This window comes from Chinchilla lanigera, unplaced genomic scaffold, assembly GCF_000276665.1.
Source record: "Chinchilla lanigera isolate Chin_1 unplaced genomic scaffold, ChiLan1.0 scaffold00092, whole genome shotgun sequence".
NCBI lineage: Eukaryota > Metazoa > Chordata > Mammalia > Rodentia > Chinchillidae > Chinchilla > Chinchilla lanigera.
The window spans coordinates 125,397-152,806 of record NW_004955493.1 but is presented as its reverse complement, the minus strand read 5'-3'; the positions used below and the strand labels follow the sequence as shown (position 1 = coordinate 152,806).

Genomic DNA, 27,410 nt, shown 5'->3' with positions numbered 1-27,410 from the left:
ATATATAGTTGTTCAGATTCTATCCTCAGAAAACTATACTGGAAGGGTGGGTGGTAGGAGCTTGTACAGTTCAGCTTCCAACACTTTGGAACAGATTAAAAAGGGAATCTTTTAAATAAAAATTTGTAACTGTTTATACTCTTGCATGTTGAGTTCCTCTGTCAGAAGCCTTACAAGTCTGGGCTCCCATCTTTACAAAGATGATTATTTAAGGATATTGACAGTCATAGGTGTTCTGAAACTCACATTGACATGGGGAACATACGGAATTTGATTTTTGTCGTTCATTTTAAACCTTACAGTTGTTCCTTCTAGCTGGGCAGTTGAGTAACTTTAAAATCAGTCACAATAGTCTTGTTTTTTTTTCTAAATAAGTAAGACCCGAGGTCCTTCCATAAGAGTCTCCAGAGCCCCAGCAAGTTCTGTGGGTTCATCTGTAGGTAGGGTACCCAGACAGAGTTCTTAAAGACACTGCCCATCATCTAGCCAGTTTGTAACTCCCAGGTTTTCCCAACTCTGGAATGGGTAGAGGTTGAATGAAGGAAAAGTGTACAAAAGGAGGCCACTGAGGACTTCAAGAATTTGAAATAGATTATTTTTCCAGCCTATAAGTTTGCACTCCATGCATCAGATTTGTTAGAGTGAGTTAATTTTGTTACTGGATTTTGTTTTTAACTGCTCGTCTTCCCCACTGTTAAAAAAAGCCAGTTAGAAATTATTATTATTGTTATTATTATTTTAATGATCCATTTGTTCAGAAGCCAGAAAAAGGAGCAGTTGGACAGGAACTTACTTCAGGGTTTGGGCCTGATACTGAGCAGGGACCTCAAACTGCAGTAACTCGGGGTCAGTGCTTGACTCTTTCATAACCACAGAAAAGCAGTTTTTCTGCAAAGAGATCCAAGGTGAGATGGGTGTAGGGTTTGTATTTACACTTCTGGGAAGTGAAACGCACCTGTTTCTCTCAACCTAGAAATGCGTTTACTGCTTAAAGGATGAGCAAACAGAAGTTCTGTGGAGGAGGCCAAATGCTTGCCCCTATGGTAAGCCCGTCCACCTCTCACTTCAGCGTAATGCTACCAGGGTGATACGTGGAGAGGGGCAGGATGTGGATACCATTTTGAACACCTGCAACATCAGAGAGTGCCTCCAACAAGCAGAGCATGTTGGGAGATTGCTTAGTTGTGGCAAATGGCTCTGTGAGCTGTGGTAGTGGTTTTTTAGCAGTTTATTAGCAAGCTGGTATGAGATGAGGTATTGCTTCATTGAATCACTCCCCATCTTTGCCAAATTTGAATGTATCATTCTTAACCTTACCTCTTGTAATGACACTTTGTTATGCTTTGGTTGCCTATGTAGCTCTCCCCTTATCCTGCCAAATGTGCCCATCTGTGTGAGTTGGGTCCAGAAACCCATCAGATACCCTTCTGATAAGGGAAGAAAACCTTAGCTAGAGCTGGCTAAAGATTGAAATTTCAGGGGCCGGGGATATAGCTCAGTGGCACAGTCAGTACCTGCCTGGCAAGAGCGAGGTCCTGAGTTTGATTCCTGGTACCAAAAAGAATTCAAATTTCAACCAAACTTACAGGCCCAGAGAAATACAATTGAAATGTATGAAGCAGTATTTTCAATATTAAGTTTACAATAGGGCCATACACACATGACAGTCCCATTGGTTTCCTTGTACAACTGATGAGACTCAAACATGTACCACTGGTGGTTCAAACTGGCGGGAACATGTTGAACTTCTCAAAGATGGGTGCACCTGGGAAGAAGGATTAAGGCATACAGTATTAGTCTGCAATAGCATTGATGGCCACCTTGGAAGAAGGATTAAGGCATACAGTATTAGTCTGCAATAGCATTGATGGCCCAGGGGCTGGTACCAAAATGTAGTCCTCAGGTCTGGAGGCTGTAGGGTAGTGAGACCCCATAGTTCGCTTGATAGCTTCATATACTGTGTACTAATGCCCAATTGTACTTAACAATGGTGGGAAGTTACTGGGATAAAAACTTGGCTAAAAGTTTACAAACATATATTTGGGACTGTTTGGTTTGCTGTATTTTATCAGGTCTTCAGTGCAGCAGAGCCCAGAAGTAGACTGAACTATACAATTAATAAGGACTTGGAGAAAGCTGCTGTTAGGGTTAGCTGTTACTTTGTATTGTTTTTTCCCCTCTAGTTGCTTGCTTTGCTGCTTTTCTTGTGTCTGTTTATATTTGGGTTATGACTTGAATATCTTGATAACTGACAAAGGTCTTCCTTGGTAGACTTGAATTTGAACATCTTGGTAACTGACAAAGGTCTTCCTTGGAGGACTCTGACAGTATTTGTTTAAATGGCTGAAAGGACTATTAAAGTTATTGGAGTGTGTTTATTGGGACTTGTCTGAGAACATGACATTGATCCTTCTCTTATTTCCAGTCTCTTCTGAGTCATATAGAGGGGAATCCCACTATTTCCCCTTTAGATTCTATTCCCCTTGTAGGCTTAATTACAGCATATCTGGCCTTGAACTGGGACTATATGTCTGTTAGGACTGGCATGATTTCCCCCCTTTTAAAAAGAAAAAGTAAACTGATGCTTCAACACTGTTTGCAGAAAAGCCAGGAGGGTTGGAATAGCTTTGAGAAAACATCAAGTTCTGCTTCTTATTCAGGTGCTAGGGTATCACATTCTCCTTTTCTTGGAAAAGCCAGCCTGCTTTCATGGGTACCTACTTCTACCATCTACCATCCTTTCCTGCTACCTTCAAATCTTGGATATTGCCAAAGGAAGCCATTCAGCAACTGCTGCCCCCCGAACCCCCTAAAAACATATATTTGCTCTGGAAGAAGTGTCTTCCCTTTGACTTTGGTCCTTGGCCCTTATTCTGTGGTTAACTGCTCTTACCTGTTGCACTAACGAATACGATTCTAGGTTTTAAAGAGGGAATTTGAAGCAATAGGCAAATGGGGCTTGGATGGATTGGTCCTACACTTATCCTGCCTTAAGCCGCTGAGGTGATGAGTCCACTGCTCATGTGACCCTCCACCTTTGTGGATCCCTCTTAGTTTGTGATCAGTGTGTCTGTTTCATGAGGTTGTACAAACTTGGCAAAAGTTAATACTTTGGTTTGTATTCGCTGCACTGTTGCACTCTCCAAATGGCCCCTTGAATATTTTTATTAACTTGTTCCACACATTTGTCTTTGATGTCTACATTATTTTTTTCTTCTGATGTCTTTTTTATTTGGACTATTACCTGCTGTTGGATTTAATAAATTTGTTTACCTGACTATTGATATTTCTGCAAAAAGAAAAATGACTTTATTCTGGGACAAGGTTTACCCACTTAGGGCCTCTTCCAACATGACAATATTGGAAAACAGTTCTTACGCCCTGGAAAATAATCCAGACAGTACAAAATCTCCAAACATGGGTATTTGACCTCCCATATACCAAACTTAAACGGGTGGCCTTAAACAGCAAGTGAGTCCTTGTAGGGCAAACAGCAAGTGAGTCCTTGTAGGGCCACTACCAAAGTAGTTTTAATAACTGAAAAAGTGAATCTGAGCACTGTGTCAGGTGCATGGCCCCTAGATTATCAGTTTGCAGTGATTAAAGGCAAAGGAGACAACCTGATATGGCTTTAAATTTGGTGTCCCTGCTTTGTGACTAATTGGCAAGTTGGTGATCTTCTGTTTTACTCATTTGTAAACTGAAGAAATCTTACTTTCCATTGTGTTAAGATTTTAAAAAGTCTTTATAAAATACCTAAGACATGGAAGTGCTCAATTACTACAGACTTCATTAAGGTTCTCTAAAAGGATGTCAGGTAAGTAATGCAGGGAATCCAGAGAATGGGGCGGGGGAGTAGCATGGGTACAAGTGATAGTTCACATCACTACCCCTCCTAGGGGTTCAGCTTTCCTCTGTGCCAAAATGGGGAAGGGGAAGAGTTGAACACGATCCCCAAGGTCCCCATCTGCTTTTCACATTCTAGAAGGTTCTAACATGGTGAACCATGTAAAATTCTTAGCTTCCTTTCACTGTCTTCTATCTAGCTATTGCTTACTTTCAGGAAAGCTACTGACCAGCCACCTTACTCATATCTTTGATGGAAGGCCTTATTGGCCTCCCCCAAGATTCCCAACCTCATACTGTTGTCTCCTAAAAATAAGTAAATACAATGGTCAGGGTTAGATGTACTTTTTCTTTCTGGTTGCAAAGGTTTTAGGAGTCATGAATACATTCCTAGCTAAGGAGAACTTTGTGAGGTTTCCTGAATTTTTTTTTCTAAGAACAAGAATATGTAGGGGGTAACTTTTCTCTTAAAGAGTAGGTCTCCAGAACTATTTCCCATTGACCCTGGGCTTGTTTCTTATGTGCTTCGGCCCTTCTGAGTTACCAAGCTCTGCCAGGGCCTTACAAATTTGGAGAACAACAGAGTGGAAGATAGAATTTTTTTTTTTTTTTTTCCTGAGACAGTCTCACTATGTAGTTCAAACTAGGCTTGATCTTGCTATGTACCCCAGGCTGGCCTTGAACACACAGGGATCCTCCTGCTTCAGCCTCCCGAGTGCTAGGATTACAGGCATGCACCACCATTCCCGGTGGAAGATACAGATTTGGGTGCTTACATAAAGCCTGAAGCTATTCTAAATATTGCCACAGTGCCTAAAATTCAATTTTCAATTAGATAAGAGACAAGCAAGTTTCAACAGCTAATACAGATGAGCTTAACTGCATGTGGAGTAGACTTTCTCCCAACCAGTACAGTACACAGCAGGTAGTCTGGCAGGTCCAGAAGAGTTAGCAGCCTTAGCCTTTTCCCTCCTGGAAATCCAATTACCAAAGCAGATGTTTAGGTTGGAGAACCATCTGGAAATCAACTCTGCAGCTCTAGGTTTAGATCCAGACTAGAAAGGGTTACTCTGACTGGAAAGGGCTAGGAAAGCCATCTAACATTCTTTCCTTGGACTACCTGGGTTTAGCATTCTTTAATATTCTAACCTTACTCAGTCTTTGCTTAGGAGTGCTGAGGAATCCTGGTGAAATAACAGTAGTAAAGCAGTCAGCAGTAAAGCATCTTCATCCTTGGTGTGTTGTAATCCATCCTGATGGGGACTCATGAGCCACTGCTAGTATATTAAAATAGCTACAAGAGTGTACTACTGTGAGACAGAAAAACACAGGTACCAGCTCTAGTATATACATGGACTTATAAAAACTAGGCATCCTGTATTGTGTAAATAATGGTAGGTAATTGTGTAAAATTAAACACTTGGGAAGAGTCACCATATGCCAGGATAAGTTCCAAAAATGAGGGTATAACTATAAAAAAAAATGCTGAGACGTACTGTATATGAATTTGCCAGTGGGTATTTATTTTATTTTATTTTATTTTTATTTATTTATTTTTTTTGGTTTTTCTCCGGTACCGGGAACCGAACTCACGACCTTGCACTTGCCAGGCAGGTGCTTTTGCCACTGAGCTAAGTCCCCAGCCCCTGCCAGTGGGTATTTAAAAGCTTAGATTGGTCAGGACTTTCTAAACATAAAAGCAAATAGAAGAAAATCACAAAAGGATAAATTTAAACCGGGTGTGGTGGTGCATGCTTGTAATCTCAGTACTTGAATTCGGGAGACTGAGGCAGGAGGATCATGGTGAGTTTAAAGGCATCCTGCACTGCAAACTGAGACCCTACCTCAAATAAGCTTATAGCACACTAAAAATATTTTTGTAATAGTTGACAAATACTTCTTGATCCATAAGAAGGTCTTAAAATTCAGTGTGGTAAAGTACTTGGTTTTCCAACCAAACAATGGGCAAAGAATATGGACAACTCACCAAAAAAAAAATAGTAATTCACCAGAAAGCTCCTGGGAAAAAAAAGTTGGATGGCAATCTAAAGAGTATTCAAATAAACAGGAATCACAACTATAATGAAAACTTTTTTTTTAATCTATCAAATTGACAGATTATCAAACTCATGCTGGCCAACAGAAAACCTTTCTGGAATTAAAAGAGCATAAATATTAATACTGTTTAATCCAATAATTTCTTTTAGGAACTTTGTAGTTAGAGTAATAATACCAAATATGTATCATGCCAGGATATAATTGGCAGCAGCATTTGGGAACTAACAGGGTTGTGTTTAAGAGAGCATGAGACTTCAATATTACAATATTACACAGGTATTTAAAACTGCTTTTGAATGATGAAGAATGTTCGGTGTCATCATGTAAAAATATTGACAATCATTGATGGGATTAGATATAATTTTAATTTTTCTGGATTTTTCAAGTTTCCATTTATTGGTGGAACCTATTTGTAGGGAAGAGGTTACTACAAAAAAGGTGGCAAAGGAAGTGAACATGAACATGTCTGAGTGTCCACTATTGACTGGCAGGGAGGCCAGAAAATGGGAGTAACACGTTCAAAGCCTAAACCAAGAGTTCTGTAAAAACTCTTAAATTGTCTTTTCCCCTAAACCAGACACCACTGCTCCAGCAGCTGCCTTGGCAGCTCTGCACTGGCTGCCTAGAAGGGTGTGGGAGGAAAAACGCACAAACGCACTTATGAATGGAATGTGTGTTTTGCAAGAGGCCAAGTTGGCAGCTTTGGCTTCCAAAAGGTGGGAGCATTGACTGAAAGAACAGTGTGTGCAGACTGAGTCTCAGAGGCCTTGTGGTTCAGGTCCATCTCTACAGGATTCTGGGGTTGGGGCCCAAGGGGTTCTGCCCCACCCATCCGGAAGGAAATGGTTTTAGCTAGTTTTGGGAGCCCTCATCTGCTCCTGTACTTCAGAGAGGATCCTTAGTAAAATACCTGTTATTTATTGAGCACGTGTTCTGGCCTTTCCCTAGTTTAACCCTTATAATAACCTTATGAATTAGGTACAAATTTCCTCACAGAGATGAGGGGAAAGGCTCTAACAAGGAAAATAACACACATTTTCCACAAAATAGATCTTTGAGTTCTCCCAAGTTAGTAAAAGTAAGTATATTTCCTCCTAACAGCTGTGGAAATAGAAATTTATACAGCAGATTAGATTAACTAACTTGCCCAAGAATACCCAGGAGCAAGGCTGAAGCTCCAGTCCAGGCCTGCTCATATCCAACAGAGGCACATACTCTGTTGGGACAGGAGCCTCAAGAGGTGCGTATCAACTGAACTGCCACAGTTCTGAGGCTCAGCTGGGCAGGAAGGAATCCAACAACACTGTCAACGTCAAGTTGTTCTCAGGGCCTGGCAGCTGAAGCTGGCAGAAGACTCTACTCCTGACAGAGGGGCTCCAAATTGCAATGTCCTAATCCCAAATTAAAGTTCTTTGGTAGTAGCTCCATTTAGGGTGAGATTTTAAATTACATTTAAATGATTAAACATCCCTAAATGGCCAACCTGGAGAATCAATTTTAAGTAGAATCATTTGTTTTTTGAATCATAAAAGCAACACATGCATTTGGCAAAACCTAATTTGCCAATCACCCTAGCCAGAGAGAAGTCATTAACGCTTTGGGAAACAGGCTTCTAGGTTTAATCTGAAGCCTAAGAATAGCTCTGTAAAATTTCTCCTATAAAATTAGACTCAAACTATACATACTAGTCTGTAGCCTTCCAAACTTCATACAACATACAACAAATATCTATATATTTGTGATAGATATCACAAATGCCTAATTTCACTTATCATCACAATAACCCTAGGATTATTATCCCAAGAAGAGCCATGATAAGTAATTCAAGTCATCAGTAAGTAAACTGGGCTTCCATGTTAGGCACTTGGGACGTGTGCGTGCACACACACATTTAAAAATGGCTACCTAGAATTCCACTGTAATCTCTGATACCTCCACATGTGTTTCTATGTGAATTGTTATTCTACAGATTGTAGGGCCTGATTATGGAGCAAGATTTTTCATTTATTACTTCAGCTTTTTGGAGGACAGTTAATCTCTCTACATCTCTATCAGTTTTGGTTTTGGTTTATTTTTGTTTTATTTATTTATTTTTTTTGTACCGGGAATGGAATTCAGGACCTGACTCTTGCCAGGCAGACGCTCATGCTACTGAGCTATATCCCTGGCCCCTCTATCAGTTTTGGAATTGTACTCCCGTGCTCCTGTCCTTTCCAAAAGAATGTTTATCAGTTAGCTGGTTAAAAGGCAAAGCATTGGTTTTTACTGGGTTCAGGTTCCATTTCCCAGGGGACAGCTGGTGTGATGGAGGCACCTACTGGTAGAGGGTGGCACTGCAGCCATTCTGAGGAAGGAGGGATTCCCAAATGCAGAATGGGAAGGTTTCTAGCGTTGCTAAAAAGTCTTTCACTCTGGTGAACTTGCAGATTTTCAGTTCAGTCTGTCTTTTCCCCTCTCAATTTTATGACAGCTGCCAATGAGACAACAATCTGCCGTACAGAAATTTGCTTTATTCAAATATCTATTACAACTTTGACAAACTGCTTATTCGGCTGTTTTCTCACACAAAAGTCGTTCTTCCTGACTTCCTTATCAGTATATACTATTTCATGGGAGTGCTACATGAAATGAGCAACTGTGTGTATAAACTTACTGACAAAAAGAAAATAAAACTGGTTTCTCCCTTTAAGATGAGGAATGCTTGAACTTTAGGCACTTAATGAAAATTTGTCCATGGCATTGTAAATGGAACAGATTCCTTTAGCTGGTACACCACATTTCCACAGAAGCTGTCTGATGGATGAAGAGGCCTGGCAGCCACTCATGAAAGGTAAGAAATGACATGTGGAAAGCGGTGGGCAGACTCACAAAGCCATGCCTGTGGTGGTGCATCCCTCTTCATCTTTTATTCCCATTAGTCCTAGGCCGGGGAGTGATCCATAAATGCTGCTGCAATAAATAAGGAATGAAGATAGGTTTTTATCGACAGGGTTGAATGAATGATTATAAATTCCTTGGCTACAGAGATAAGTATTTCAGCATGTGTGTATACCACAGAGCAAGAGGCAGGCAGGTTCATGGAAAGCTGTCCGATGAAGATAGCTCAATGGAAAGAACAGACGAGGCCCAGAGACCTGATTCAAGTCCCACCTCTGCTACTTAAGGCAATGTCAACCAAGCCTCAGTTTTCAACTATGAAACTCTATAAATTACTATTTCATAAGGCTTTTCATGAGAACTACTGACAATAATATCTAACATACACTGAGTTCTTAGTACACACCAAGGACTGTAACAAGCATTTGTTTCATTTAATCCTCAAAACACCTTAGTAACTTAAGAACAACTGCTATCTCCCTTTTAAATAAACAAGTTTAGAGATACTATGTAATGTGCTTCAGTCATACTATCAATAATGGAACTGTGTCCTCAGAGTCCTTATAAATTGCTGTTAGTCTTAGTCTTTTGTTCATTAAACACTTGTTGCACCTACAACGTGCCAACACTTCTTGAAAAACTTTATAAAACATTAACTTATTTAATAAGGTATGTTGAAAAACACCTGACACATTACTTAGACTTTAGGAATCATCCAATACCTGTTAGTGCCCTGCACCTTGTCATACAGTTGGTTAAAGGGATAAGCAGGGAGGTAAACAAACACACAGAATCTGTGTATACCTGATGTCTGACCTTAAGCGGGCAAGTGCCAGCCTTCGGGGATGGAGAAATGGAATTCTGAGGGCAAAAGAGTGGCTCTGGAGTCAGAGAGTTCATCAAGGTTCAAATTCTGACTACGCACTTGCGAGCTGTATGATCTTAAGTTGCTTAAGCTGAGACTTTTTCTCTCCTTGTCAAACAGGTATTTTAACACCCACAACCAAAACCACACAGTACAGTATTAGCTGTTTACTAAGGGTTTGATAAATTACAATGATTATTATTATTTTCAATATGAATGTCAGCAGCTACCAGAAATGTAAGGATTAAGAGCTGAGTCAGGGACCTGGCTGAGGAAACCTGTTGACATTGCCTAGCTTTTTTCCTGAGCATTTGACTTCCCAAGTGTCCACTGGCAGCATGGAGAGTTGCAGAGAAGGCCCAGAGAAGGCAGGGACAGCAAGCTGACAGGGAAATGCATGCTGCTACTAGATTTAATCAGTATGGCTACAGAAATCACAGTATGACTTTTTTTTTTTTAACTTCTCTTTCTTTTTTTGTTTTTTTCACAGTGTGACTTTAAAAAGAAAAGAGTAACAGGTTTCCTCACTAGAGGATGTGTTGCTTCTAAAGAGTCTTATTCTCCTGAATTGTCAAATTTTTCTCAAAATCTTTGCCTCAGTCAAAACCTAAGCCTTTTTTGCTCCTTGACCCCTGTACTCCCTCTCCTAAGACTACCCTCTATGGAATGTCCATACTGTTTCTGGAAGGAGAATACTTTGGCCCTCTCTTAGTTTATCTACAAAACAGTGACTGCGATGTAAACATCTACCTGAGAACATGAAGACTAATCCCCTATTCCACCCCTGCCTTCCATACACACTGGCCCTAAGGAGCTAGCTAGTGGCAAGTTGTCCATCTATCCCCCCAGGGCATTTGCTCTTAAACAAAAAGCTTTAATAGCAACTTTTGCTCACATTTTATTTGTTTTCACTTTTTAATTGTTAGCTTACCTATAAGACTGTTCAAAGTGTTATTGATCTAAGAGCCTCCACCCCAATATAAATATCTAATACTTATTCTCACAAAAGGCAAAATTTTCAAGCTACCCACTAGGTACACCATCTCACCAGTGACTCAAATGCACATTACAAGGACTTTAAGACAAGAAATGAATTTCTGATCCAGGGCTCAAGGCCTGCAGTATCCAAACTCTGCTATTTGCAACCTGCCATCTGCTAGAATATCAGAATTATTAAGAGATTTTTTTGCTTAGCCCAGTGTTTCTCAAACTGCTCCAAAAGGACATTGTCCTTTCCTTTTTTGCTCTAATCTATGTACTCATTCATTCATCTACCCATTTGACCATCTTTTTTCTTTTGTTTTTTGGATTTTTGAGACATAGTCTCACTACATAGGCCAAGACCAGCCTAAACTACATAGTGAGACTCTGTCTCAAAAGGGGGCGGGTATCAATATTAAAAGGGTTTGAAAATTACTCATTCCCTCTAAATTCCTCAGTTTAAAAACCTGTAATGGGAAAATTTCTCAACTACTTGAGAGGTAGGTAAAGGAAGATGAAACTAGACCAAGAGTTCTATTTCAGTAATCTTAGGCTTACAATCAGCAAAATATGCTTAAAAGTAAAGAGAGGCACTACGGGGTAAGGGAAAGGGGGGCAACAAACTCCTGATATCAGGAGGACAGCCTGATCATGCATAAGCCTGGCCCTCCTTTTCTTCTCAAGTGAGGCTAACTGGCTACTTCTTACCCTAGGAAGACTGAAGAATGTAAGTCCTCTGGTTTTAAACTGGCAATAACTGTCTCCTTGAGGGATAATAAGTGTACTGATGTAAGACCATATAAATGTAAAATGGGAATATAATTTCTATCTCTTAGAACTAAGAGATTTAAGAATTAAGAGATGATTCGTAGAAGTCCTCATTATGAGCCTGCACACTAGGTCTTTCTCCATGAACAGCTGAAATCCATAGGGGCCAGTCAGGAGCAACAGCCCATCACTGTCCTTACCTCTTGGATCCTGGCAGCAGGACGAGGCAGAGGGTTCCTGGGTCCATATTGTGGTAGAGCTTTCCAATCTTCTGGCCCCAGTGCCAGGCTGCTATCTTTGGATGGTCTGACTTCAGAGTCTGGAATCAAAGACACAGCTCAACACTTAACAAGAGCACTCTCTGCTCACATTTGTAGGGCCTGCAACGTTTTCTCAGGCTCTAAGGCCTTGGGATTCTCAGTAAAGGCTCTATACAAATATCCTGTTGAAGCTAGATCACACTGCAAGCCTCCAGGATGATTTAGGACCTCCTCAGAGGCGGACGACTGCTGTCTTTTCCTTCAGATAGGTCTTCTTGGGCTGCAAGCTAAGAAGCCAGCCACATCACTAGTCTGCCCTGTGCACTAAGTATCTTTGTGCTGATGGATGAGACACTCACCAGGTCACACCGCCATTTCTCATCTGCTAAACATGAGTGATTAGGACAGATTAATAACTAAGCTTTTCCAACCTTCAGCTATTCTATCTCTGCCACCAGTATTTTTTTTTTTTTTCTCTTTTTTTGTACCGGGAATCGAACTCAGGGCCTTTTGCTTGCCAGGCAGGCGCTTGTGCCGCTGCCCTATATCCCCGGCTCCAGCTATTCTATCTCTATTCCTGTGTCTGCCTCTAATATTTTCCTTTAAACTGAGGCAATTTCTTCTGAACCTTTCTAAGTATTTTTCTAGTAGACTGATGAAAAAACAAATCAATAACTATAAAAGTCCACCTATGAAAACCTAAATTTATCTTGTGTATGTACCACTTTGGGAAACCTTAAATTAGATCAATTAAGACTTGCCTCCCTCTCCCATGCTCCCACTTCAGTCCTTTAAAATCCATTGGCAGCTATCTTGAAGACTAAAAACCAGATTTTAGCAAGTACTGAAGTGGGTACAAGTATCAGACAGCTGAAAGCAAATAATGTGTTTTGGGCTAGAGAAAGGTAGACACACAGGACTGGCAACTAGGCAGAAAAAAGTGACTGAAAGATCAAGTACTACTGAATAGAACTCTCCTGACTAACCAGAAACACAAGTCCAGGGTCCAGAGAGCAAACTAGAGCAGCAACCTTCCCCCTCTAGCCAGAAAAAATATTCATTCACTCACACACACACCTGCAAAGCCTGCTGCTCTGAAGGACAAGGTATTATTCGAAGCCCGGGAGGCCTTCTTGATTCAGGTGAGAAGCTCCTGAGCCATTCGTGGAGGTGCCTGGGGGTTAGGGCCCCCCTTCCTTTCAGCTTCCAGTCCTTGCCTGTGAGAATGCTGAGGGCCCTCTGGGCACTACCAGAAGTTTTGAATTCTGAAAGCAAGAACATACATTTATCTTCTGTTATTAAGGGCCAAGAAAGTTGATTATCATGCAAGCTAGAACCTGGAGAGAGGATCCTGGGGAAGGACCAGATCAAGGGTTCCTGTCTTTATCCACCATAGCACAGCTTATTTGGTGAATCTTTTCCTTCTCTGATCTCTGTTATCACCATCCCAAAGCTTCTCCTCCAGGAACACATTGGGTGGCAGACTTACTCAGGAAACAGTATTTTTTCTGCTTTCCACTTTCAAGATATTTAGGCAGGATCACAGCTTCTAGGCCTGGGAAGTGGTCACACTGCTGGAACATGTTTTCTTTGAAGGATTCACTCACTCCAGACAGATAAATAGTATCTCGGTTCTCAGAATCTCGTCCCAGCTCATTCACAAGTATGTCACAGTCAAGGGTAAGCTCTGTCACAGGCCTCTGCACCTAACCAACAAAAGGTCATGTCAGTGGTAGAAAATCACCACTTTCACCCTCAGGGCTGTGCACATTAGTAACTTACTTTTGCAGCTTCCTAATCTTTAAGAAAGCTAATGATAACTGCCTCACAGAACTGTAATGAGAGATTTAACTCATAAGCACAAAAATATTTTCATGAAAATATAAGCTCTTCAGTTTCCTGCCTCCCACCTCCAATGAAATTCTGCTTACTTGCCCATGATCCCTCTGAAAGCTGACCACCCAGAATAAACCAGGTGGAGCCTAAGTAGTGATAAGGAATTAAAACAAACTCAATCTAGCCCAGGGTGACTGTAACAAAAAATAAAAGTCTTGGGTCACTGCTGAGAGAAAGTCAGATTTGGCTGAAGACGTTCCATAACAGAAAGTCTTATAGCGCTGGCCATTTCTAGGGTATTTCCTATATGTCTTGGGCCACTGTAGATACAGGATGTGCTAGGCCAGTTCTGACTGAAAGAGGCTGCTTTCAGTTTTCTCTGACTACCTTACCTTGATGTAGATACCGTCCACCATAATGCCATTCAAGGACTCTATGGCTAGCTGAGCAGCTTCCAGGACTTCATACTGCACACAAAGATAAAGCTGCACAAAGATCAAGATTTCTTCATTGTTGCTTTCCAGCTAAGGGATCCAAATTACAGTGGCCAGAGCCACCAGAACAGATCTCCTTACTATGCTGGGCTACATAAGTATTGACCACCAAATGGCAACTTCAGGTAGAATCAAGGTTCAGAAACTGGTTTTTTGACAATACCTAACCTTTATTGGCCACTCAAAATCAAGGTCCATTGCCCTGAGTGATGTGAGGAAAGCACTAAACAAATTCCTTAATATCCAACTTGCTTTCCATAGTATTTATTATAATTCACTAAAGTCATTATGTAAGTCACAGGCATAGATTTCCATCTGTCTTATTAGCTTAATTTCAGATGGGCAACTTTCCTATTAGCTTGGGGAGGCTAAGTTCTTCCACTGGCTAGGCCACACCTTCAAAAAGTATGAATTTCAGTTTAATGACTCAGAGTAGCTAAATCTCTGTGATTATCTGAGCCAGGCATCATTATGAAGATAAAAGCACTCACACAGGAAAGCCTTATAGCACTGCTTTTGGCAATGATTTCTTGAAGATGACACCAAAGGAAGACAACAAAAGAAAATATAAACACCTTGAACTTCATCAAAATTAAAAACTTGTATGTATCAAATAACACTAACAGAGCCAAAAGGCAACCTACAGAATGAAAGGAAATCAGGTGTCTCAGAAGGGATTAGTATCCAAAATTTATAAAGAACTCTTATAGTTCAATAATATAAAACCCAAATGATCATTAAAAATGAGCAAGCATTTGAATAGGTATTTCTCCAAAGGAAGATAAAAAAAATGGCCAATGATGCTTAATATCATTAATTATTAGGAAACTGTAAATTAAAACTAAAGTGGGATACCACTCCATATCTACTAGGATGTCTATTATAAAGAAAAAAAAAAGTACCGGTTGGATTGGAGAAATTAGAACCCTTGTTATTTGCTTATGGGAATGTAAAATGGTGTAGATGCTATGGAAAACAGTATGGTGCTTCCTCAGCAACTTAAACAGAATTATTTTTTGCCTTTTTTTTTTTTTTTTTGTACCAGGAATTGAATTCAAGACCTTGCGTTTGCCAGGCAGGCACTTGTACCACTGAGCTGTATCCCCGGCCCAGAATTATTTTTTGATGCATCAGTTCTACTTCTGTATATAAGCAAAGGCTTGAAAGTTGGAACAGATTATACCTCCATATTCAGAGCAGCATGATTCACAATAGCCAAAAGGTAGAAACAACCCAAATGTCCACTAACGGAAAAATGGATAAAAAGAATGTTATATACATATAAAATGGAATGGAATTGTGATCCATGCTAAAACATGGATGAACAATGAAGATATTACACAAACTGAAATAAGACAGACACAAAAAGACAAACCCTGTATGATGCCATTTATATGAACTACACACAGCTGTCAATTTCATAACACTAGAAAGTAGCAGTGGTTACAAGGAGCTGACAGGGAAAGGAGGCAACAGGGAGGTATTTTTGTTTAATGGGGAATGTCAGTTTGGGATAATAAAAAAGCTCTGCAGATGTATGGTCATTATGGTTACACAATTTAATGTATTTAAATGCTATTGAAAATGGTGAAAAGGGTATACGTTATGTTATGTGTATATATAATACACACAAGCCAATAGAAAAACTGATAAAAAGAGGTTACAGTGCCTTGTAACCAACCTCTCATCCCCAAGTCCAGCTTCTCAGCAATCATCTTTCTAATTTTAGTCAGAGGAAAAACATTAATGAAAGATTTGAGAAAAGCATATTTTTAAATATCTGGGATTCTGCACTTAGATCACATTGGAAATTTTTATGTTTTTGCTTCATTTGAATACCTATTAATGTACCAGTTTAATAGTTGCATAGTTGCAAATTCTAAAGGTACAGAAATTTACAGTGAAGTCTACCTAAACCCCCTTAGCTACCTTGACCCCCTCTCTCTGAAGCTTTCTATTATTATGAGTTATTGCATATTGTTCTATACATATTTTGTTATACTAGTTCTACTTCTTTGCATGGTTTCCTCTACGGCTCTATATATGTTTATAATATTATCACTCTGAATATCAACCTTGGTCTTTATTGACTCAAATTCAATGGTTAGGTTCAATGCTGACCTTATAGGGAAATTTTATTTGGTTCATGTACAATTCAGTCTGCAGCCAGAATCACGGAAAAATCAAGTTTGTGAACCAGGGTACCACTGTATTTATCATTTAAAGCCGGTATCACAATCAGGAGGCCCATAGGCCTATCCAACCCGTAGACATATTTTTGATCTGGTCTACATGAATTTAAGAGTGTTGGCGTCAACATGCGAAAACTTGCAGATTTCTCAATTCTCAAAACAAAAATAAAAAACTGTACACATAAAAACAGAAGATCAAGCATTCCTAAGCATATAAAGTATGATTTAAAAATATAGTAAATGTTTACACTTTAAAAGTTTATTGTAAGATACACTGCCGTTAATCTCTCTTAAAATACTCCCCTTCACTTCAGACATAGTTATTCAGCCCTTCTTGCCACTTTCTGGTGCAGCTCTGGAAGTCCTCTTTTGTGAGTGTTTTTATGAAATATGATCACAAGGTGCTGTACAATGAATGCTGCTATCGAGTGCCATCAACAGAAAGACAGGCTCATGAAAACATGCTGTGTCTTTATCTATCTTATTCAATCAATATGACACTGTGTGCCTTCTGGCTCTTCCCAATATGACCATCAAAGGTAAATGTTTTGAACTGATTCGGGACATTGACAGGCAGCCATAAAACTGCTTCAGAAAGTGGCAAGACAACAGGATAAGTGTATCTGAAGCAAAGAGGAGTGTTTTGAGGGGGATTAGTGGCAATGTGTCTTACTGTAATATATATTTTTATTACCTCTTATACTTTTTTATGGGTCAACAACTACTCCTATCAGTCAGAGGTAGAGACAGTGAAGCTTACTTCACTAATTATGTGTGTGACCCCGAAAGTCATCTCAATTTCTAACACTAAGCTAATAGATCAAAATCTGAATTTTCTGGCTTCCTTACCTGATAGGTTTCAAGAACAAAAGACATTGACTGAATTGGGCCAAAGCTCTTCAACAGCCTCTTCAGAGCTCTGAAGCTGCAAGTTTTGCTAACTGGCCCAGCATAGACAGTTGACATCTCTTTCCACTTGGTCTTCATCTATAAGAAAAACAATAGAATATAATGAAGAGGCAGACATGGAAAGAGAATTGAAATCATGAATTGAAACATGGGATAACCCCAGCCTCAAGAAACTTTTTGACTTGCCAAATGTACAAGAATCTGTGTACAATGATGTTTGCTGCAACATTATTTGTAACAGAAAAATTTATAAAGCATAAATACTATCAGTAATAAGTATACCATATAGTACATAATCCTTAAAAATAAGAAAAAGAGAATATATAGTGACATGGAAAGATGCAGATGATATACTGTTTAAATGAAAATAAAGTCCTGATCCTTTTTTCAAAAAAATTAAATTGTTCAGCAAAACCTGTCTACTTACCCTTTTACTCATCTCCTCAGTGAGGACAGGAGAATAGGACTCAAAAGAGAACTGGACAATGCTGAAGGGAAACAGGGGAACTTCCACTCTGGCCTGATCAAAGACCTGCAGAGAACAGCACAGCCTGAATGAGGCAGGGCCCTAGTTCTCACCTGTCATGGCGCTCAGAGGGGAGCCACAATAAAATAACAGTTATTCTTTTACCTATATTAAAAACTAATATAGGAGTGACTTCCAGGTGAGGAGGAAAATGATGACCAGCATAGTCCCCCAGAAAAGCCACAAAATCAATAAATAAAGAGACCACACATAACCCATATCTTCAGCATTACTAAGAGATATGGGATACTATACAATCTCCAAATTACCTCTAAGTAAGAAAATAAGTTAAATTCCAAAAGATCTCCTACCATCACACCAGTGTATACTTCTACAAGCATGCAAGTAACAAAAGCAAGTGACTTAGGGGCTGGGGATTTAGCTCAGAGGCAAAGTGCCTGCCTGGCAAGCGCAAGGTCATGAGTTCGATTCCTGGTACCAGAAGAAAAACAAAACAACAAAACAGCAAGCAAGTGACTTAAGAAATTCAGTGAAGGAAAAAAAAGCAAGGGACATGGAATTATTAAATGATGCACAAATAAAACCACTCTCAGAGAAGAAAAGTTTGATTAAATGTCAAATAATGAACATAAATCACAAGTCAAGCAAGGAAGAGGTGTAGTTAGGAGCACAAAACACTGAAAATTTTCTTTTCCCGTTCAGTGACTACAAGAAAGGTGCTTGGCAGCCTGAGAGGAATAGTGCTTGTGGTGGGGAGAAGGGTGACTCAAATAGAGATAAGGTAGGGCCCTTTGGAGGCACTATAGTGAAGACTAAAGGAAATTAATGTGCAAAGCTAGAATCTTGTGTAAAAAGAAAACAGACTCTAAGCTCTCCCCAAAACATTACAAAATCCTCTCTTTCCCCACAACACCACAATATCATTCTCAAAAGAAATGCATTTGAAAGAGATGCCAGTGAAAGGGAAAGGAAAATGCAGTGTTTTGTGCTCCTGAATGTGCCCCTCCTTTACCTGACATAATAGTGCTTAACAGGAAAGAAACTTCACATACCAGATACTCTTCCCTAGGATGGAAACAAGAGTAGACTGTGTGTCCAACATTCTGAGGAGTCTGGGAGTTGTCTGGCAAACTGGTTTGTCTTGTCTGATTTAAAGCACTGATAGGAATGGAGGGCTTATATGGAAGTCACTAAAAATAGAGGCAATCATTATGGCATGTCAGTGCAGTGCCACAGGAAGATGTCAGAGAAAGCAAGGGATTATACACTCTAAGAAGCACTGCCTAGGAAGTTTAAATGTGTAGAGCACATGCATAATACCAGAGAAGACAAATTTTCAAAACACATTTGAAAGATCATGAAACTTCTAATTGGGTTGATTGGTGAAGGACTGTCTCTGCATGAAGCAATCCACAAAGACTAGAACATTGACTGGTTGCCAACCTATGGCACATGTGCTACAACAGGTGTTTGTTCACTGAAAGCTCTAAAAGATCCACCATCACTGGACTAGAGGTGCTGGTTATTTCTATAAATTTCTAAGTCGAACAATAGCAACAACAAAATCAGAAGGCATACAAAGAAACAAGGAAACTGAGCCTAATTGAAAGAAGTAAATATAATTCCAGAAACAGACTCTAAAGATACATATATCTATGAGTAGTCCAAAAAATTTCAATTTCACATAGAGTCATTCCTCAATATCCACAGGGAATTAGTTCCAAGACTACCTGAACATACCAAAATTAGCAGATGTTCCAGTCTGTTTAGATAAAGTGGTGACATATTTTCATATCTACACACATACTTTTGTATACTTTATGTCACAATCTCTGCATTACTTATACCTTACAGAATGTAAATACTATGTAATAGTTTTGTACTGCATTCTCTAAGGAATAATGACAAAAAAAAAGTATGTACATGTTCAGTATGGATGTATTTTTTTCTGAATATTTTCAGCTCATAGTTGGCTGCATCCATGGATGTGGAAACTGCAGATCTGAAGGGCTGACTCTGTCTAAAAGATGCTTCATGAGCTGAAAGAGAATACAGACAACTAACAAAAATCAGGAAAACAATGATGAATAAATGATTGTATCAACGAAGAGAAATGACAGAACCAACCAAATCTTGGAGTTGAAAAACTCAATAGTGAGGGTCTGGGGATATAACACAGCTGTGCAATGTGTGCCTGGCAAGCACAAGGTCATGAGATCCTGAGTTCAATTCCTGGAACCCACCCACCCCCCAAAATTAAAAAACTAAATTGAAAAATTCACTAGAAAGGTTCAACAACAGACTTCATTGGGATGAAGAAAGTATCAGTGATCTTGAAAGACAGGTCATTTGAAATTAAAGATAAGTGAAGTAAGCTTAAGGGACACAAGTTGTTTCTTGGTATTTGCTTAACGTACTGATAACTTAGCACACCAAGACCTGCACACTGATGTTTATAGCAGTTTTGTTTATAACTGCCAAAACTTGAAAGCAACCAAGATGTTCAAACACTAAAATGATACAATATTATTCAGTGCTAAAAATAAATGAGCTTTTAAAAAAGCATTGAAAACACATGGAGGCCACTTAAGTGAATATTACTAAGCAAAAGACACTAATCTGCAAAGGCCATATACTATAGTATCCCAACTATGTAACATTCTGGGAGGCTTCTACTCTACTTTTCTTTTGGCAGTACTGGGAATTGAACTCAGCTCCCTTGCACTGAGCTACACCCTAGTGCCCCTCCTTGTTTTAATTTTTTTTTAAATGTTGAGATAGGGTCTCACTAAATTGCCCAAAGAAGCTGTAATCCTCCTGCCTCAGCCTCCCAGTGTGCTGAAATTATAGGTGAGCACTGTTACACTTAGCTTATGTGACATTCTGGAAAAGGCAAAACTGTAGAAGCACCAAAAAAATTGGTCTCCAAACCCCTGGGAGGAAGGAGGGATGAACAGGGACATTTATCACAGGATTTTTAGGACAGTGAAAATAATCCATTATGATACTATAATGGTAAATGTATGTCATCATACACTTGCCAACACCACAGCATACACAACACCAAGAGTAAACCCTAATATAAACTATGGCCTTTGGATACTTATGGTAGGTCAAAATCTATTCATCTGTTGTAACAAATGTACCAATCTGGTATAGACTGCAGGTAGTGCTGGAGGTTGTGTATGTGCTGGGGAGGGAATCAATGGAAAACATACTTTCTATGCAATTTTGCTGTGAAGCTAAAACTGCTCTAAAAATCCAAGTCCATCAGAAGATAATAATAATGCTCACAAGGCTCAAAAGGGAAAGCAAAGAGGGAGAGAGGGAAGGAGGGAGGGAGGGAAAGATGGAAGGAAGGAAGGAAGGAAGGAAGGGAAGAAGGAAAGAAGGAAGGAAGGAAGGGAGGAAGGAAAGAAGGAAGGGAGGAAGGAAAGAAGGAAGGGAGGAAGGAAAGAAGGGAGGAAGGAAAGAAGGAAGGGAGGAAGGAAAGGAAGGAAGGAAGGAAGGAAGGAAGGAAGGAAGGAAAGAAGGGAGGAAGGAGGAAAGAAAAATCCTTAGGACATTTGAAAATGAAGTACAGTGATCCTTGAGACATAGGAAACAAATGAGGTGAACCCTGAAATTTCTCCAATTCCTGCCTCAAGAAAGTTTCCAGGCCATGGAGAAATGGGGAAACCTGGTGGTTAGGACATCAGAAAGCAAAGACCTGCACACGAGGAGAAGTCCAGAGACCTCAAAAGTTCCTTATCAAATGTTCAGCTAACTACTGATTAGCATACCCATGTACACCAGCTATCTAAGGTCTAAGAAAGAACACTCAAAAGGATTACAGAGAAGAATTCTAAGGGTTCACACAGGGCCAGGAAGAGTTATATTCCTAAAGCCTCCTAAAGCATAAACCCTCCTAATTCATGGAGCATTGAGTGCTAACTATGGTTTTGCTTCAGTAATAAGGAAAAATTAACTCTTGTTGCACCTAAAGACCCTAAAAGCAAGATCCAAAAGGATCAAAGTGTTTTCAAGTAACTTTACCACATCCCAGAGCAAAGCTCAAAAACATTTACAGGGGAAAAAAGATACAGTACCCAGCACGATAAAATCCACTATGTCTTGCATGCAATAAAAAACAAAAAACTACTAGGAATGCTGGGTATGGTGGTGCACACCTATAACACCCCAGCTTAGGAAGCTGAGGCAATAGGATCATGAGTTTGAGGACAGGCTGGGCTACATAGTGAGTTCAAGACCGGCCTAAATTACATAGTCAGACCATCTCAAAAAACCAAAACAAAATAAAACTACCAGTAATGCAAAGAAACATGAAAATAAAATCCATGATGAGAATAAAAATCACTTAGCTGCACATAATAGTGCATACCTCTGATTCTAACTACTTGAGAGTCTGAGGTAGGAAGAGTACAACTACTTGAGTGGCTGAGGCAGGCATGGTACAAGTTCAGGGCCAGCCCGAACATCTCAGTGAGACCTTGTCTCAAAATAAAATGATAAAAAGGGCTGGGGATGTAGGAAGGAAGGAAGGAAGGAAGGAAGGAAGGAGGGAAGGAAGGAAGACAAAGAAAGAAAGAAAGAAAGAAAGAAAGAAAGAAAGAAAGAAAGAAAGAGGAAAGAAAAGAAAGAAAGGAAAGAAAGAAAGAAGGAAAGAAAGAAAGAAAGGAAAGAAAGAAAGAAAGAAAGAAAGAAAGAAAGAAAGAAGGAAGGAAGGAAAGAAAAGGAAGAAAGGAAAGAAAGGAAAGAAAAGAAAGAAAGGAAAGAAAGGAAAGAAAGGAAAGAAAGGAAGAAAGAAAGCAAGAAAGAAAGAAAGAAAGAAAGAAAGAAAGAAAGAAAGAAAGAAAGAAAAAGAAAGAAGGAAGGGAAAAGAAAAGAGAGACTGACCTTGAAGTCCAGTGAGTCATAGGACAATTCCAAACATCCTAGTGCATTTATAATGGGAATCCCCAGAGGAGAGGCAGGTAGTGAAAAAAAACCAGGGGTAACAGTCAAAAGTTTTTGTAATTTTTTTTTGGTACCGGGAATCAAACTCAGGACCTTGCGTTTGCCAAGCAAGGTGCTGTGCTGCTGAACTATATCCCCAGCCCAAGTTTTTGTAATTTAATAAAATAATACATTCACCAATCCCAGAAGCTCAACAAACTATAAGCATAAGAAACATAAAGTCACACCAAAATACATAACAGTCAAATTACTCAACACCAGTACACAAGGGGTGGGTCTGTAGCTCAGTGGTAGAAAACGTAGCTAGCATGTATGAGGCCCTGGGTTTGGTCCTCAGTACTGTCACCAAAAACAAAATGAAATGAAACGAAACCCAAACCCAAAAGCTGCAAGATGCCGGGCATGGTGGCGCATGCCTGTAATCCCAGAACTCAGGAGGCTGAGGCAGGAGGATCACTGCAAGTTCAAGACCAGCCTAGGCTACAAAATGAGCTCAAAGCCAGCCTGAACTGCATAGTGAGACGCTGTCTCAAAAAGACAAAAAAACAAAACTAAAAGCTGCAAGAGAAAAAGTCACATCCCTATGGGTGACAGACTTCCCCTAAGGAACCATGTAAGCCAAAAGGCTAGACGGCAACACATTTAAAGTACCTGAAGAAAACAATTGTACACAACTCTTTCTACCCAAACAAAACTTTTTTAGACACATAAAAAACTTTAAGAATTTAACACTACTCAGATCAAAATCCAGATTTTTACATAGGAATGAAAAACACTAGATATAATTACATAGTAAATACAACTATTGTTTCTTCTTTTTAAAATTGCCTTAGCCAGGTATGGTGGCCTACACCTGTAATCCTAGCACTTGGGAGGTTGAGCAGGAGGACAGTCGTGAGTTCGAGGCCAGCCCGGACTACACAGTGAGTCCAAGGCAAACCTGAACTACATAGTGAGAGCTTGTCTCAGAACAAAACAAAACAAAACAAAACAAAAAACCCCAAAACCAAAAACTTCCTTTAGGTGCAATATTAACAATCATATTACATACAAACCTCCATCTGAAAGACCAATATTTCAGATAGGGTAAAAAAGCAAAACCTAACTGCTGACTCTAAGAAATCTACATTAAATATAAAGATATTGTGAGGCATGGGAGCACATGCCTGCAATCCCAGCTTTCAGGAGGCTGAGGCAAGAGGATTGCCATGAGTTTGAGCCCAGCTTAGGTTATATTGTGAGTTCAAGGCCAACACGAACTACATAGTGAGACTTTGTTTCAAAAAAACAAACAAAAGATGCCACCATTATTAAATGTAAAATAAGAAATTTATGACATGTTAACAATAGAAGGAAATGGAAGATATCAAATTAATATCCAAGAAAGGAAATATCAGAAAAGAGAAATGTTTCTACCATAACTAAGGTCTATTCATAATGATTAAAAGATCAATTTGTCAGAAGGACATAATTCAAATGTTAATACACCTAGGAGCAAAGCTTTGCAATACATAAAGCAAAAATTAATAAAACTCCAAGAAGAAATAGACAAACCTACAATTACAGCCAGAGAGCCCACTTCTCAATTTAAAAGTATCCACGCAATACAAAATATGTACTTCAACAGAAAAATTAAATTAAAAACCAAAAATAAAAATGTCTGTGAAAAATTCCTAAATACTGTACTATATTTGAAAACTAAATAATGTACTTCTACATGAATGTTGGGTCATAGAAAAGGTCAAAGGAAAACTAAAATATTCTGATGGAATGCTATGAAAACACAACTTATCCGTGTATGTAGGATGCAAGTGAAGTAGACCTTAGAAGTTTTCTTTTTTCATTTTTTTTTCCTGTGACAGGGTCTCACTATATAATGTAGGTTGGCCTTGAACTCATTATGTAGCCCAAGCTGGCCTTAAACTCACAGCAATAGGTGTGTACCACCATGCCTGATGAGAGAAATTTATAGTTCTAAATAGTTATAGAAGAAAAGAACAGTCTCATATCAATGATAACAGTTAGCACTGCTCCAGATGCATTACTCATAAGACCTAAAAAAAAAAAAGAAAATAGTCATAAGAACTGGAAACAAAAACAAACTATGGACCATGCACAATAGAATAAAATGCAGCTATAATAAAGAATGAGGAAAATCCTTACAAACTGACATAATATGACTTGCAGAATATACCGATAAAGGGGAAAAGCCAACTGCAAAAGAGCTTATACAGCTCTTGCTATCTTTGGAGAAATAGAATGCCTTCATATACATGCCTTACAAAAAAGGAACAAAGGATGTATAAAACAGAAAATAAAAGTTATTTATTTACACAGGCAGAGGCATGAACTGATGAGAGAGACATAGGGTGCAATGAGGCTTCTCTCTCTTTTTTTTTTTTTTTTTTGAGGCAATGTTTCACTATGCAATTCAGGCTGGCCTTGAGCTCACTTTGTAAAACCCAGGCAGGCCTTGAACTCACAGCAATCCTCCTGCCTCAGCCACCTGAGTGCTGGGATTACAGGAGTGTGCCACCACACGAGGCCAAGTGATGCTTCTCTTAGTATGCTTTTTTTGGTACAGTTTTGCCTTTTGGAAGCAAGTTACTATACTTTTATTTTTTTACTTTTTCATTTATTTTTTGTTTTTTTCTCTGGTACCAGGAATCAAACTCACAACCTCGCACTTGCCAGGCAGGCGCCGTGCCGCTGAGCTAAATCCCCAGCCCCAAGTTACTATACTTTTAGTTCACCAAAACAAAATTCTATAAGTAAGGATGAAAGGGAGTTAAAAAAAAAAAAAAAACTACTAAAACTGAAAGCAAACTGAAACAAATAAACTCACCTGTATTCTACGGTAAAAATATTCCTAATTTAAAAGGGGAAAAAAGAATCCAAGTAACTTATAAATGAAATACATTTGTCCAATGCCATTGGTCATGGATAGGGGAAGAAGAGGTTAGAACTGCAAAAATACTGAATAAACAATTCTGTGATAAGGGTGCATCTAAATTCTAAAAATAATTTTGATATAGCTTAGGTTTGACTAAAAGAAAAAAATTTCTAAAATGTCTTAAATACAAAGGGCCGGAGGAGATGGAAGGAGAGAAAGGGGGAGTTTATCCATTCACAAGCTGCAAATAAAAAGGAAAAAAGATCACTATACATTCTTGAATGTAAGTTGAAACCTAAAACACTATCAAACTCCCTAGATGCCACTGTACCCTGCTTACAACCCCCACCAATCCAGAAACAATAATTTCTCCTTATGGACTGCATTACTATCCCAAAGCTTTCCAGCTTTGAGTAAGTCTGTCTTCCTCAAATTTCCATTATAAAATACCCTGCTTTGTAGATCTGGCAGACAATTTTCCAACTGCTCCCTAGCTTTGCTGCTGGTGGCTAAGGGAACTCCTCCCAGGACCTCTCCTCTTTTTTTTTTGGCTAGTATTTCTTTTGGTAATAAATCCTATTATTTCAGAGATCTCTCAGTCTCAAGAGTTTTGGTTTAATAAGTCTGAACTAGTGAATAAATGCTGATGTTGTTGGAACCAACATTCCCAAGGTAGGAAAAAGGAGATAAAAATATGGAATTAGAAAAAGAATAGAATAGAATGCTGTATTGTTTAAAATTAGAGGCACTGGCATAGGCACGTGATTTCTCAAATGTATGTATGTATGTGTACCTATACATGTTTGTGTATATATGTGTGCACACACGTGCACACACACACACACACACACACACACACACACACACACACACCTAGGTCAGTCTGCTTAAGGAATCTGAGGCAAAGATATCCAAGTAGCAATATACACAGCCAGCAGTCAGATCTTGGTTTCTAACAGTAAGATGAACCTGAATATGTTATACCAAAAAGGAAGAAAATGTGTAGTCCTGGGGACTAAGCCTTCATCCTGTGGGATCTGAAGCTACCTTTAGCTAGATAATGCCAGAATTATACTGAATTAGAGGACACCCAGTTGATATCCACTGATTGCTTGCAGGTGGGGAGAAATTCCCACATTTAGAGATCATAGAAGTCCTAGTATTGATCACTGTGGTGCAAGAGAGGAGTAAGTCATTAATTTTTCTACACTGCAGGGTATTTGAACGTTCCCCACTGTTTGAATAAGCATTACTTATTCAAATTGAGGGGGGGAAACAGAAACTCTATAATGAGAAAGCAGGCAATATTTTGACCAAGTGATGAAAATAAACAGCATAAAAGAAGTACAAAAAGATAAAATTCGCCTCTAGATGAGACATTCTGAGAAAGATGTAGTACTTATGTATTCAGCTAAGAACGCACAATGTGAATCTAATGAGGAAATACCATACAAACCCAAACTGAGGAATACTCCATTAAAAAAAAAAGAGGAGAGGCATGCATTATTCAAATATACCAATGTCATCAAAGATAAAGGGTGAGGAAAGGTTCCAGATTTAAGGAGACTAAAAAAGGCAACTAAATGTAATACTAACCCTAGAATGGATACTTTTCTGAAAGGAATAGAAATGATATAAATTAGGACACATTTGGTGAGTTGAACTGGAATATTGTGAAAAGTAGATAAAGATAATAGGTCAATTCCCTGATGTTAATAAAGTATACCATGGATATAAGAGTATTTTATTTCCATGAATATATACTGAAGTAGTTAGGGGTACAGTACCAGGATGTGTGTAATTTATTCTCAAATGATTTAGAAAATGTCATATAGGAGCCAGGTGTAGTGGCGCACATCTGTAAAACCAGCACTTGGGAGGCTGAGGCAGGATGATTGCTGCGAGTTCAAGACCAGCCTGGGCTACAAAGTGAGCTCAAGGCCAGCCTGAACTGCATAGCAAGACCCTGTCTCAAAAAGACCAAAAAA

General features: G+C 39.1%; 1 protein-coding gene and 1 long non-coding RNA gene across 5 annotated transcripts in view; both read right to left on the bottom strand.

The window, feature by feature from the left end:
• Positions 1-1,604: 1,604 nt before the first annotated feature.
• Positions 1,605-3,468, bottom strand: LOC106146719. Its single transcript, XR_001231281.1, has 2 exons — positions 1,821-3,468; positions 1,605-1,765 (listed from the first exon to the last, which is right to left on the bottom strand). It is a non-coding gene; the product is annotated as an uncharacterized LOC106146719 (long non-coding RNA).
• Positions 3,469-8,394: 4,926 nt separating this feature from the next.
• Positions 8,395-27,410, bottom strand: part of LOC102028764 (putative RNA exonuclease NEF-sp) — a 40,825-nt gene continuing 21,809 nt past the window's right edge. For 3 of the 4 annotated variants that reach the window (XM_005405029.2, XM_005405030.2, XM_005405033.1), the window contains exons 14-20: positions 17,514-17,618; positions 17,027-17,164; positions 13,884-13,976; positions 13,145-13,361; positions 12,733-12,920; positions 11,596-11,714; positions 8,395-8,853 (exon numbers count right to left, since the gene is read on the bottom strand). In XM_005405029.2, the coding sequence (XP_005405086.1) occupies positions 8,769-8,853; positions 11,596-11,714; positions 12,733-12,920; positions 13,145-13,361; positions 13,884-13,976; positions 17,027-17,164; positions 17,514-17,618 (945 nt within the window). In that variant the 3' untranslated portion in view covers positions 8,395-8,768. The remainder of the gene's footprint in view (positions 8,854-11,595; positions 11,715-12,732; positions 12,921-13,144; positions 13,362-13,883; positions 13,977-17,026; positions 17,165-17,513; positions 17,619-27,410) is intronic. The other variant, XM_005405032.2, reaches the window with a different exon arrangement.